We start from the raw sequence: 14,965 nt of genomic DNA, 5'->3' as shown, positions 1-14,965 counted from the left end.
GGGAACTTCATCCGGAGGTCTTTGCCCAAATACTTTGACGTTGGGGCAAACCAGAGATAGATCTCATGGCGTCTCGGCAGAACGCCAAGCTTCCTCGTTACGGGTCCAGATCCAGGGATCCAGGAGCAGTCCTGATAGATGCTCTGACAGCACCTTGGGACTTCAGGATGGCTTACGTGTTTCCACCCTTCCCGTTGCTTCCTCGATTGATTGCCAGAATCAAACAAGAGAGAGCATCAGTGATTCTAATAGCACCTGCGTGGCCACGCAGGACTTGGTATGCAGACCTGGTGGACATGTCATCCTGTCCACCTTGGTCTCTACCTCTGAAACAGGACCTTCTGATACAGGGTCCCTTCAAACATCAAAATCTAACTTCTCTGAAGCTGACTGCTTGGAAATTGAACGCTTGATTTTATCAAGACGTGGGTTTTCTGAGTCAGTTATTGATACCTTAATACAGGCTAGGAAACCTGTTACCAGAAAGATTTACCATAAGATATGGCGTAAATACCTATATTGGTGTGAATCCAAAGGTTACTCTTGGAGTAAGGTTAGGATTCCTAGGATATTGTCTTTTCTACAAGAAGGTTTAGAAAAGGGTTTATCTGCTAGTTCATTAAAGGGACAGATCTCAGCTCTGTCCATTCTGTTACACAAACGTCTGTCAGAAGTTCCTGACGTCCAGGCTTTTTGTCAGGCTTTGGCCAGGATTAAGCCTGTGTTTAAAACTGTTGCTCCACCATGGAGTTTAAACCTTGTTCTTAATGTTTTACAGGGCGTTCCGTTTGAACCCCTTCATTCCATTGATATAAAGTTGTTATCTTGGAAAGTTCTATTTTTAATGGCTATTTCCTCGGCTCGAAGAGTCTCTGAATTATCAGCCTTACATTGTGATTCTCCTTATTTGATTTTTCATTCGGATAAGGTAGTCCTGCGTACTAAACCTGGGTTCTTACCTAAGGTAGTTACTAACAGGAATATCAATCAAGAGATTGTTGTTCCTTCTTTATGCCCAAATCCTTCTTTGAAGAAGGAACGTCTACTGCACAACCTGGATGTAGTCCGTGCTCTAAAATTTTACTTACAGGCAACTAAGGAATTTCGACAAACGTCTTCTCTGTTTGTCATTTACTCTCCGCTACCTCTCTTTCTTTTTGGCTTCGTAGCATAATTCGTTTAGCTTATGAGACTGCTGGACAGCAGCCTCCTGAAAGAATTACAGCTCATTCTACTAGAGCTGTGGCTTCCACTTGGGCCTTCAAGAATGAGGCCTCTGTTGAACAGATTTGCAAGGCTGCAACTTGGTCTTCGCTTCATACTTTTTCCAAATTTTACAAATTTGACACTTTTGCTTCATCGGAGGCTATTTTTGGGAGAAAGGTTCTTCAGGCAGTGGTTCCTTCTGTATAAAGAGCCTGCCTATCCCTCCCGTCATCCGTGTACTTTTGCTTTGGTATTGGTATCCCAGAAGTAATGATGACCCGTGGACTGATCACACTTAACAGAAGAAAACATAATTTATGCTTACCTGATAAATTCCTTTCTTCTGTAGTGTGATCAGTCCACGGCCCGCCCTGTTTTTAAGGCAGGTAAATATTTTTTAATTTATACTCCAGTCACCACTTCACCCTTGGCTTTTCCTTTCTCGTTGGTCCTTGGTCGAATGACTGGGAGTGACGTAGAGGGGAGGAGCTATATGCAGCTCTGCTGGGTGAATCCTCTTGCACTTCCTGTTGGGGAGGAGTAATATCCCAGAAGTAATGATGACCCGTGGACTGATCACACTACAGAAGAAAGGAATTTATCAGGTAAGCATAAATTATGTTATTTCACTGAGAAGGTTGAGGAATAATAATGAATTAGATTACACTGTGAAGGTTGTGGATTCCTCTAGAATAATACTGATAACTGATTTTATTGCAGTGTTTATTTTTTGTGTTTTAGTATTTGACCAGTCACAGAGGAGGGATTCCTTTAGTACAAGGAGTGACTGTTTATTTGTAGTTGCTGAGATGCCTTGCAGTTAGAATAAATTCTGTTTGTGTCTCATGGTTGTTAATAACGACTAGGGATGGGCGAATATTTCGCAACATTCGAAAAACGGCACAAATTTTAACACATTCGTTTGTTCGAATCGAATTTCGAATGTATACATAACATTCTAACATTCGATTTTCGAATGTTCGGTTTCGAATTTTATGATTACATTCGAAAATATTATTTTCAAAAAATTCGAATTTAGATTATAATAGTATTTCTAATGCTTTTTCTTTAAATGTAATATTCGAATTATGCAATATTCAAATTCGAAAAATTCGAATTTTTATGTTTGTATTTGTAATAGTATTTCTAATGCTTTCTTTAAATGTAATATTCGAATTATGCAATATTCTATATAGAAACATTTGAAATTATATATTTGTATCTATTATGTATCAATTTACTAGATTCCCGCCCTACCACATGAACTATTGAACTTCTGAATAGTATTTGTTAAATAGAATGTTAAATTCAAAATTTCGAATGTGGACATTCGATATAATTATAAACATTCGAATTCGAAAGTGACATTCGAAAGCTGTAAATAACTTTCGATTATAGAATTTTTAAGAATATTCGTTCTTATCAACTTTCGGATTTAGAATTCGAATTTCGGTAATAACATTCGTTCTACATTCGAAATTCGAAAATTTACACATTCGCCCATCCCTAATAACGACCATGATCCCCAAACAGAATTAATTCAATTTGCTTGGTACTAGTTGGTAGTGTACTGTCTTTTACTTGGATTTTTTTTTGTTGGTGTGGGGAGTATTGGTGGTGGGCCAAAACAAATCTTTCACCAGGGCCCCTTGTAAGTTTCCCACTGAACTTTTTTTATTATGCACTTGTTAATTATGTAATTTTACTGCATTGAGTGGCCCTTTAAAAGAATGGATGCTGATAATATGAATACTAAACTCTTTACTATTACAGCATGCAACCTAAACATAACGTGTGATTTGTCCTACTCCATTCTGTTAAGTTTACCGAATATTATAGCAGCATGCAACATAAAAATAGTCATTATTTTATCATATTAGATTAAGAGCCTTAGTGTCATGAATATATCTACTAACAAGTTCTGCGTAAAAAAACACTGAATGCACTTATTTATTATTCAATGGTGCATTTAGGCTTATTAGGCGTAACAACGTTATAATCTTATGAATTAGGATTTTTATGCTCCTTTTGTGTATTTTCATATCAATTTTAAATAGCTATATTACTCCAACTTCTTTTCTTGTTAGCTAGCACCATCTAGTGGCATGTAATTAACTAATACTAAGCTATTCACAGAAATAGGCTAATGGCTGGAGTGAAATCAAGGTTTCCTTATCTTAAACTACACCAGCCTGGAAATCTGTACTGCACACATTTACACATTTGTAGATTCTAAAGTGCCATGACAGGTCAAAGTCAGATTGTTTTTCTGACATTCTTCAGAAAGCATTCCTTCATAGTTATGAATAATGGAAAAACTTTGCAATAGATGTTCATTATTTATTTTGTCCTCTTTCTCATTTAATTTATCCAAGAATTGTTAGCTATTTCTAATTTACAGAACATGGAATTCACCTTCTCAAGGCTTAAAGGGACATGAAACACACATTTTGTCTTTCGTGATTTAGAAAAATCATGCAATTTTAAACAACTTTCTAATTTACTTCTATTATCTAAATTTGCTTCATTCTCTTGATATACTTTGCTGAAAAGTGTATCTAGATAGGCTCAGTAGCTGCTAATTGGTTGCTGCACATAGATGCCTCGTGTGATTGGCTCACCCATGTGCAATGCTATTTCTTCAACAAAGGATATCTAAAGAATGAAGCAAATTAGATAATAGAAGTAAATTGGAATGTTGTTTAAAATTCTATTCTCTACTTGAATCATGAAAGAAACATTTTGGGTTTAATGTCCCTTTAACCTGACACATATCTGTCCTTATTTAGCTTTAATGGATAACTGCTGCAAAACTCTTTATACTTAAATACCTCTTGCTGTCATTGTCTTACCTGGTGTGTTCAGCTTGCACACAGTAGTTCATTTCTATTCCTTCAACAAAGGATACTAATAGAATGCAGCAAATTTTATAAAATAAATTATACATTTGTGTAGCATTGCATGCTCAGTCTGAATCCTGAGCATAAAGTTTGGGTTTCAGGTTTCAGAAGAATCTCACTCAAGTTTAAAGATTTCATCGCTCATATCACACTAAGGTCATGGCTACGATGTCAGCTCTCATATCACACTAAGGTCATGGCTACGATGTCAGCTCTCATATCACACTAAGGACATGGCTACGATGTCAGCTGTCATATCACACTAAGGACATGGCTACGATGTCAGCTCTCATATCACACTAAGGACATGGCTACAATGTCAGCTGTCATATCACACTAAGGACATGGCTACGATGTCAGCTCTCATATCACACTAAGGACATGGCTACGATGTCAGCTGTCATATCACACTAAGGACATGGCTACAATGTCAGCTGTCATATCACACTAAGGACATGGCTACGATGTCAGCTGTCATATCACACTAAGGACATGGCTACGATGTCAGCTCTCATATCACACTAAGGACATGGCTACAATGTCAGCTGTCATATCACACTGAGGACATGGCTACGATGTCAGCTCTCATATCACACTAAGGACATGGCTACGATGTCAGCTCTCATATCACACTAAGGACATGGCTACGATGTCAGCTTTCATATCGCACTATGGACATGGCTACGATGTCAGCTTTCATATCGCACTAAGGACATGGCTACAATGTCAGCTCTCATATCACACTAAAGACATGGCTACGATGTCAGCTGTCATATCACACTAAGGACATGGCTACGATGTCAGCTCTCATATCACACTAAGGACATGGCTACGATGTCAGCTGTCATATCACACTAAGGACATGGCTACGATGTCAGCTCTCATATCACACTAAGGACATGGCTACGATTTCAGCTGTCATATCACACTAAGGACATGGCTACGATGTCAGCTGTCATATCACACTAAGGACATGGCTACGATGTCAGCTCTCATATCACACTAAGGACATGGCAACGATGTCAGCTGTCATATCACACTAAGGACATGGCTACGATGTCAGCTCTCACATCACACTAAGGACATGGCTACGATGTCAGCTCTCATATCACACTAAGGACATGGCTACGATGTCAGCTGTCATATCACACTAAGGACATGGCTACGATGTCAGCTCTCATATCACACTAAGGACATGGCTACGATGTCAGCTGTCATATCACACTAAGGTCATGGCTACAATGTCAGCTTTCATATCGCACTATGGACATGGCTACGATGTCAGCTTTCATATCGCACTAAGGACATGGCTACGATGTCAGCTTTCATATCGCACTATGGACATGGCTACGATGTCAGCTTTCATATCACACTAAGGACATGGCTACGATGTCAGCTCTCATATCACACTAAGGACATGGCTACAATGTCAGCTCTCATATCACACTAAAGACATGGCTACAATGTCAGCTCTCACATCACACTAAGGACATGGCTACGATGTCAGCTGTCATATCACACTAAGGACATGGCTACAATGTCAGCTCTCATATCACACTAAGGACATGGCTACAATGTCAGCTCTCACATCACACTAAAGACATGGCTACAATGTCAGCTCTCACATCACACTAAGGACATGGCTACGATGTCAGCTGTCATATCACACTAAGGACATGGCTACAATGTCAGCTCTCATATCACACTAAAGACATGGCTACGATGTCAGCTGTCATATCACACTAAGGACATGGCTACGATGTCAGCTCTCATATCACACTAAGGACATGGCTACGATGTCAGCTGTCATATCACACTAAGGACATGGCTACGATGTCAGCTCTCATATCACACTAAGGACATGGCTACGATGTCAGCTGTCATATCACACTAAGGACATGGCTACGATGTCAGCTGTCATATCACACTAAGGACATGGCTACGATGTCAGCTCTCATATCACACTAAGGACATGGCTACGATGTCAGCTGTCATATCACACTAAGGACATGGCTACGATGTCAGCTCTCACATCACACTAAGGACATGGCTACGATGTCAGCTCTCATATCACACTAAGGACATGGCTACGATGTCAGCTCTCATATCACACTAAGGACATGGCTACGATGTCAGCTGTCATATCACACTAAGGTCATGGCTACGATGTCAGCTTTCATATCGCACTATGGAAATGGCTACGATGTCAGCTTTCATATCGCACTAAGGACATGGCTACGATGTCAGCTTTCATATCGCACTATGGACATGGCTACGATGTCAGCTTTCATATCACACTAAGGACATGGCTACGATGTCAGCTCTCATATCACACTAAGGACATGGCTACAATGTCAGCTCTCATATCACACTAAAGACATGGCTACAATGTCAGCTCTCACATCACACTAAGGACATGGCTACGATGTCAGCTGTCATATCACACTAAGGACATGGCTACAATGTCAGCTCTCATATCACACTAAGGACATGGCTACAATGTCAGCTCTCACATCACACTAAGGACATGGCTACGATGTCAGCTGTCATATCACACTAAGGACATGGCTACGATGTCAGCTCTCATATCACACTAAGGACATGGCTACGATGTCAGCTTTCATATCGCACTATGGACATGGCTACGATGTCAGCTTTCATATCGCACTATGGACATGGCTACGATGTCAGCTTTCATATCGCACTAAGGACATGGCTACAATGTCAGCTCTCATATCACACTAAGGACATGGCTACAATGTCAGCTCTCATATCACACTAAAGACATGGCTACAATGTCAGCTCTCACATCACACTAAGGACATGGCTACGATGTCAGCTGTCATATCACACTAAGGACATGGCTACGATGTCAGCTCTCATATCACACTAAGGACATGGCTACGATGTCAGCTTTCATATCGCACTAAGGACATGGCTACAATGTCAGCTCTCATATCACACTAAGGACATGGCTACAATGTCAGCTCTCATATCACACTAAAGACATGGCTACACTGAGATGTCAGCTCTCACATCACACTAAGGACACTGGCTACACTGAGCATTTCTAAGTGCTCATTGTACAAAAAATAAGTTATTTGCTGTTTTTATACAATCTGTATTTTTTTTTTTTTTAAGTTTTGATTTACTTTTTTTTTCTATTGTTCTCTCCCTCTAATTCTTCTCTTTTTCTCTCTTTCCAGGTTTACAGTTTGAAGCCTTTTGAAATATGGATAATTTCAGTAATTTTTCCAGACTTATCTTTCAAGCAAAACTGGAAGTGATAAATAATGGAAGACCAATGCCTGAGCTGAGGGGCCTACTTCAGCAACAAAAGAATATAACTGCCCTTAATCTTTATAAGCAAGAATATTTTTCTAATCTCATCTCTACTCTTTCCTCTAACCCTAACGTCTGTTCTCCACGTTCAACACTCTTCTCCGCCCACCCCCACCTCTTAACACAACCTCTCTCTCAGCTCAAGATTTTGCAAGCCACTTCAACAACAAAATTGACTCCATCAGAAGTGAAATCCGCTCTCAACATACTTCCAATCTCCCACCCCCTCAAAAGCTCACGATCACCCAAAACCCAAATATCCAAAAATGCAGCTCTTTTGCCCCTGTTAATGAAGATGAAGTTTCTGCCCTTATACTGTCCTCCCACCTCACTACCTGTCCCCTCGACCCCATCCCCTCACAGCTACTCCCCTCCCTCCCTTCTACCCTCACCCCCATACTCACAGACATTTTCAACCTCTCCCTCAGCACTGGTATATTTCCCTCATCTCTAAAACATGCACTGGTCACACCTATCCTCAAAAAACCTTCCCTTGATCCAACCTCCCCTTCCAATTACTGCCCTATTTCCCCACTCCCTCTTGCCTCAAAGCTCCTTGAAAAGCTAGTTTACGCACGTCTATCCCATTTCCTTACACTAAACTCTCTTCTTGACCCACTGCAATCTGGATTTTGTTCCCATCACTCTACAGAGACAGCAATTGTCAAGGTTACCAATGACCTACTTACAGCAAAATCCAAAGGCCACTTCTCTCTGCTTATCCTCCTTGTCCTGTCTGCAGCCTTTGACACTGTTGACCACCCTCTTCTGCTCCAAACCCTCCAATCCTTCGGCATCTGTGACACAGCTCTCTCGTGGTTCTCTTCCTATCTGACTAACCGTACATTTAGTGTAGCCTTCTCCAGAGCATCCTCTGCCCCGTTACCACTTTCTGTTGGGGTACCTCAAGGCTCTGTCCTTGGTACCCTTCTCTTTCAATCTACACGTCGTCACTAGGTTCCTTAATAAAGTCCCATGGGTTTCAATACCATTTGTATGCCGATGACACCCAAATCTACCTCTCTGCACCAGACCTACCTCCTTCCTTACTAACCCGTGTCACTAACTGTCTTTCTCACATCTCATCTTGGATGTCCTCTCACTACCTTAAGCTAAATCTCTCCAAAACTGAACTCCTTATTTTTCCCCCTTCTTCCAATGTTTCCCCCCCAAAAATTTGTATAACTGTTGATAATTCCATCATTACCCCTACCCCGCACGCCCGATGATTCAGATCTTTCCTTCACTCCTCACATTCAGTCCTTGGCTAAAGCCTGCCGCTTCCACCTTAAAAACATTGCTAAAATTAGACATTTCCTTACACAAGATACAACCAAGATTTTAATCCACTCTCTCATCCTTTCCCGCCTCGACTACTGCAATTATGTCCTCTCTGGTCTACCTAGCTGCACCATAGCTCCTTTACAATCCATTATGAATGCCTCTGCCAGGCTCATCTTCCTTACTCGTCGCTCTTCATCTGCTGCACCTCTCTGCCAATCCCTACACTGGCTTCCTCTTGCCTCTAGGATTAAACACAAAATACTCACCCTGACATCTAAAGCTCTCAACTGCACTGCTCCCCCCTACATCTCAGAACTTGTCTCTAGATACTCTCCCTCCCGTCCCCTTCGATCAGCTCAGGATCTCCTCCTCTCCTCCTCTCTTGTTACTTCCTCACATTCACATTTACAGGACTTCTCCAGACTGGCTCCCATCTTGTGGAATTCCCTGCCTCGCTCCATAAGACTCTCCCCTAGTTTTAACAGCTTCAAGCACTCCCTAAAATCTCTACTATTCAGGGATGCATACAACCAACACTAACCTTTCCTAACGCCATTGCTTTCCCCTTGAACCCCTTAGATTGTAAGCCTATGGGCCCAGCTGTTTACAGATCGCTTCATAAGAGCCGACTACAACAGTGTAACTCTCAGCAGGGCCCTCTACCCACTTGACCCCTACAAAAGCTATCCTGTACACCGACTATGTTTACAGCGCTGCGGAATCTGTTGGCGCTCTACAAATACCTGATAATAATAATAATAACAATATAACAAGATCTTTTCAAACAGAGTGGTACCAGAGAAAAGAATGGCTGTGTGGCTGTGCAACAAATAATCGCCTTTACTGCTTTCCCTGCCTTCTGTTCTCCACTATCGACAACGTTTGTACAAAAACAGGATTTTTAGATTTTAAAACATTATCCAGGGGCCTCAATAAACATGAGCAATCACTCACTCACACCCAGAACCTAATTGCTTTTAAAATGTTATGAACTGCAAGGATAGATGCAGCTTTAAGCGAACAGCGGCAATTAGAAATTAGCAACCACAATGCTAAAGTTAAAGAAAACCGTGATACCGCCATACACCTAGCAAAACTGGAATTAGCATTTCGTGGAAACGATGAAGGTGCTAACTCTTACAATCGTGGCAACTATGTGTATATTTTCGAGCAGAGGCTAATGAAAAGTTAGCAAATCATTTGAAGACATCCACAGTTTTTTCTGGTTTATCAAACAGAATACAAAACAATTTGATTGTAGCAGTCGCTGATGTCATTAGAGATGACATAAAAAAGGAGATTGATGCAGCCACATTTGTTGCTGTTGAAGTAGACGAGACTATTTATACAGGTATTTCAGCACTCTAGCTAGGTGTTGCAAGTCACCCAAGGGCCACTGCCTGAGCCCAAAAATACATATTCCAATATAAATTTATTCAAAAAAGACAAAAAAAGGGGCAACGTTTCGGGACCTTATTCCTTAATCATGGCATGATTAAGGGATAAGGTCCCGAAACGTTGCCCCTTTTTTTGTCTTTTTTGAATAAATTTATATTGGAATTTGCTGTCATCCGCTTGTTATTTTTTAGAAGTAGACGAGACAACAGATGTCTCAAACAAATGCCAGATCTTTGTAGTTTTCCATTATGTGATGCGCAGTGAGGGGACTTTTTGTGGTGAAGGAGGCGTTCTTAGGATTTGATGAAGTGATTGACAGATGAGCACCATCTATTGCTAATTATGTATTTGAAGTATTGGAGAAATACAATTGTATGGAAAAGCTGGTAGCTCAGACTTACGATGGAGCTGCTGTGATGGCATCAGATCTTAATGGGGGGCAAGCTAAGATTAAAGTAAAAATTCCCAAAGCCATGTTTATACATTGTTATGCCCACAAATTGAACCTGGTGCTCTCGATTCAGCAAAAAATATACCTGAGTGTACAGGTTTTCTTGCAAAACTTGAAAAACTTACCTCTTTTTTCAATCAATCTACCAAGCGCGCCCACCTACTGGACGGTGTTGTAAAGAAACGTTTGCCAAGAGCAGCACCCACCAGATGGAGTACAAATTCAAAACTAGTGCAGACAGTCAACATGTACCAAACAGATCAGCGTGCTATGTTCGATATTATAAGCAAAAATGAAAGAGAATGGGATTCTGACACCACAGTGATGGCTGATGGATTTTATACATGGCTGAGTAAAGCATCTACCTGCTTCCTACTAATATACTCTTTCGAATACTTCAGAATAGAGTCATGGATATTGCATTCTGCTGTGATCAAATTTGTGACACAATGTCATTCCTGCACGCCAGAAAGAAGACTTTGATGCGTTCTATGAACGATTTGAGGAAAAACGTGTCAGACTTGACCTCAAAGAAAACCAGAGAAGCAAAGATCCTATTAAAGATAGAAGAACTGGATCAACAAAGGAGTTGAAAAAGTATGCATTTTTTAGCACTTCATTCTCCCCATATAAATTTGTAATTGGAACACCAATAGTAGGATGAAGTGGGTGATTTAAATTAAAATATAACCTTTATTAGTTTCATTTAAAAAAGGAAAACCAAACACACAACATACAAAGTTAAAAAACACAAAAAGTAGGGGCCTATAGAACGAGTCTATCAGTTGACACAGTGCTATATAAACTGTGTTATTAGATTAATAAGTAGTGGATATCCGGTAGTGTTTGAATCTATACAATCAGAAAATGGAATGTATTGAGATTCCTGAGAGAACACAAAGGAATAACTATGTATACATTTTTCTTAAGTGTCAATGTAGCTCAGTAGTAAATAGATACTTTATAAGTTTGTCAGGTGGAGAGTCTTAAATCTATTTTATTTTCCTCTTATTTACAGTAATACTGTGAATGATGGTGGAGAGAAAAAATAGCAAATTGTGCTCAAATAGATGAGCAATTGTTTGTAAAAGTAATTCTGAATAAAGTATCTAAATTTTTTTGCTTTTGGTTGTTAGATGTCTTTTGTCATTGACTCAAGTATGAGTTGAATTGCCTTATATCATCAATTGTTACTTGGATTTATATTAATTTCTGAAATTGCAAGGTAGTAAATGTATACTGATTCGCAATCTAGAAGTTCACTGCATAAATAATCTGATGTCTTTTATCATAGGCTCATGTGCTTTAGATTGCTTTTGTGTTTGCAATCTGTACTTAGATTTCAATTATTATCGATTAATACCAGATAATACTGTTATTTGTGAGAGTATATATAGAGAAAGTACCCAAATTGTATCCTTTGGATTGCCTGATGTCTTTTATCATTGGCTCATGTGTTTGAATTGCCTAATATTTGTAGTCATTATTTGGGTTTGAAATCTACAATCGACTTATTGTCTGGAAATACAAAGTAATAAGCATAGGCTTATATGCAATCTGTTATTGACTTTATTAGCAGTTTAATATCTTTTACCATAGGCTCATGTGTGTATGGTTGCTTTATATCTGCAATTTATACTCAGATTGTAGTTATTCTCTATTAATACTGGATGGTTGATACTAACTGATTCTGGGTCTGTTAGTTAGTTTTATTCGCAGTCTGTCACTCTCAGAGGATGATAAGACTTATTGTATAGAATGTGCACTGAACTTAGTTCTTAATTTAGGATTATCACACTTTATATAGAAGAGTGCTATCCTGATAGCTTTCAGTCTTTGATATATTGTGGCTAGTGAGGTTTGCGAGAGGCAACAGTATATTGATCAATATACTGTTGCCTCTTGCAAACCTCACTAGCCACAATATATCAAAGACTTATAAAGTATCTATTTACTACTGAGCTACATTGACACTTAAGAAAAATGTATACATAGTTATTCCTTTGTGTTCTCTCAGGAATCTCAATACATTCCATTTTCTGATTGTATAGATTCAAACACTACCGGATATCCACTACTTATTAATCTAATAACACAGTTTATATAGCACTGTGTCAACTGATAGACTTGTTCTATAGGCCCCTACTTTTTGTGTTTTTTAACTTTGTATGTTGTGTGTTTGGTTTTCCTTTTTTAAATGAAACTAATAAAGGTTATATTTTAATTTAAATCACCCACTTCATCCTACTATTGGTGTTCCAATTACAAATTTATATGGGGAGAATGAAGTGCTAAAAAATGCATACTTTTTCAACTCCTTTGTTGATCCAGTTCTTCTAGTTAATTCATGCATAAGCACTCAAGCTTAGGAAATTAATCCATTTTGATAAAAGCATCTCCCCCATACCACGTGTAGTGCTGTTGCATCTTTCTGTATCCTATTAAAGATACTAGGAGGAGGTTATATTTTAATATTCTGGACAATGTCAGTGTCCAGATGAAAGCTCGGTTGAACACTTTGATGACTTTGCATTACTAAGTTTGGTGGACTGCACAAAAATGAAAGACATGTCAGAAAATTTTGATGACACCAAACTGCAAACCCTTTCAAAATATGTAAAGCAATTTGACTTCCTTAGACTAAAGTGTGATCTGGTGGGTTTATACAGCACGGAAAGAGTGAAGAATGAATGCAAATCACCCTTAGAACTCCTCAACTTTGTGGCTGCAAATGATCTGCTAAGGGGTTTTCCAGAGGCTGTAAAATTATTTAAGCTGGTGCTCACAATTCCAGCTACAACAGCCTCTGTTGAATGATTGTTTTCTGCATTAAAGCGGATTAAAATACATAGCAGGAACTGTACGGACTAAGGCAGACTGTCATCACTGGCACTCTTGTCCATAGAGACGCCAAGACTTTTAAAATTAAGAGAAACAAATCCAGAGCAGTTTTACAACAAAGTCATTGACAACTTTGTTGTGAAAGACTGCAGAATTTACTTAATTTATAAATGAAACTGTAGGTCCAACAAACTACAGCATGTCTGTCTGCAGTGCAAAAATATCAAGTTTGTCTTTCCAAGTTAAATACACCCCACCTGTTAGAATTTGTTAAATTCATGTTATTTATTAAGAGCTTTATTTAAAAAAATATTATAAATAAATTGATCTTTGAAAATAAAAAAGTCTGTTTTTTTTATCAGAATCTATTTTGAAGTACAATTTTCAGCTGATGCAATATTAGCCAACTTTTAAAAATGCTTTATTCTGCAGTTAATCAACATATTGCAGATGAGCTGGTGCTTAAGTGCAGTGTTTCTCAACCGTGGTCCTCAAGTACCACAAACAGGCTAGGTTTTCATTATAGCGGAACCAGTGCAAAGGTGAAGTAATCAGCTGAGCAGTAACACCATGGTTACTAACATGGTCTCTCACCCATAAATTGATTATTGCAACTGTGCACTGGATCACCTATAATGAAAACCTGCCCTGTTGGGGGTACTTGAGGACCGCAGTTGAAAATAAACGTTTCAGTGTAACTGTCTGTCTAATTTTTATATTTTAATTCAAAAGGAAAAATTTAAATCTCATCACATAAAATGAATAAAGAAGATCTGCCTCTGGGAAGGTAAGACCATGCATCCTATTTTTTCATTTATCTTCAATGAGTATAAATAGTAGAACTGCAAAATTTTGCCTATAATATAATCATAATTTAATTAGTTTCTTACCTGTATGCGTGTTGTAAATAATGCTAATTGCCCTTGTGCAACCTGCTAAATTAATTGTATATTTAAGCTACATCTATTAGGTTCATATATCGTTTTGTCGGGCATATCATAGCAAGTGCCTCACCAGCCTCTGACCTCACTGCACGTCACTGATGTATATATATATATATATATATATATATATTCAAATATGCTTACATGTTCTACTTCCTGTGTAAATTCTTTCCTCTTGGGTGGTTGTCCAGCTCCTGGTCTAAATGCACCCATTGGTATATTGATATTAGCCTGAAATAAATAAAAAGAGTAACATTTTAGTAAATAGTACAAAAAAAATTATAATTTGGAACACATTTAAGTTATTGATTATCCGTTTTAGTTCTAGTATATATGAAAACATAGGGCTAGATTACAAGTGGTGACGGAGGTAAAAAAAATTTGCGTTAGTGAAAACACTGATAGCGTTAAGCTTTTTGCTCTTGTCAGGTTCCACTGGTATTACCAGTTGCAAAAAAAAAAACGTATTTTCCGCTAGCGGTACCCTGAAAAGCACAAAAATCCTAAAATTAGTTTTCGCGTGCGCATGCATGTATTCCCCAATAGAAAACACCCTACTCGCGCAAACGGCCTCACATTTTCGTATTCCCCATAGAAGT

The 14,965-nt window shown here is 38.8% G+C and overlaps 1 protein-coding gene across 1 annotated transcript in view; it reads right to left on the bottom strand.

Moving 5' to 3' along the window:
- SMPX (small muscle protein X-linked) overlaps positions 1-14,965 on the bottom strand; it is a 200,537-nt gene that overhangs the window by 100,142 nt on the left and 85,430 nt on the right. The window contains exon 3 of the mRNA XM_053706377.1: positions 14,511-14,597. Within this exon, the coding sequence (XP_053562352.1) occupies positions 14,511-14,597 (87 nt within the window). The remainder of the gene's footprint in view (positions 1-14,510; positions 14,598-14,965) is intronic.

Source organism: Bombina bombina, chromosome 3, assembly GCF_027579735.1.
Source record: "Bombina bombina isolate aBomBom1 chromosome 3, aBomBom1.pri, whole genome shotgun sequence".
Lineage (NCBI taxonomy): Eukaryota > Metazoa > Chordata > Amphibia > Anura > Bombinatoridae > Bombina > Bombina bombina.
This window is presented reverse-complemented; position numbering and strand designations above follow the sequence as displayed.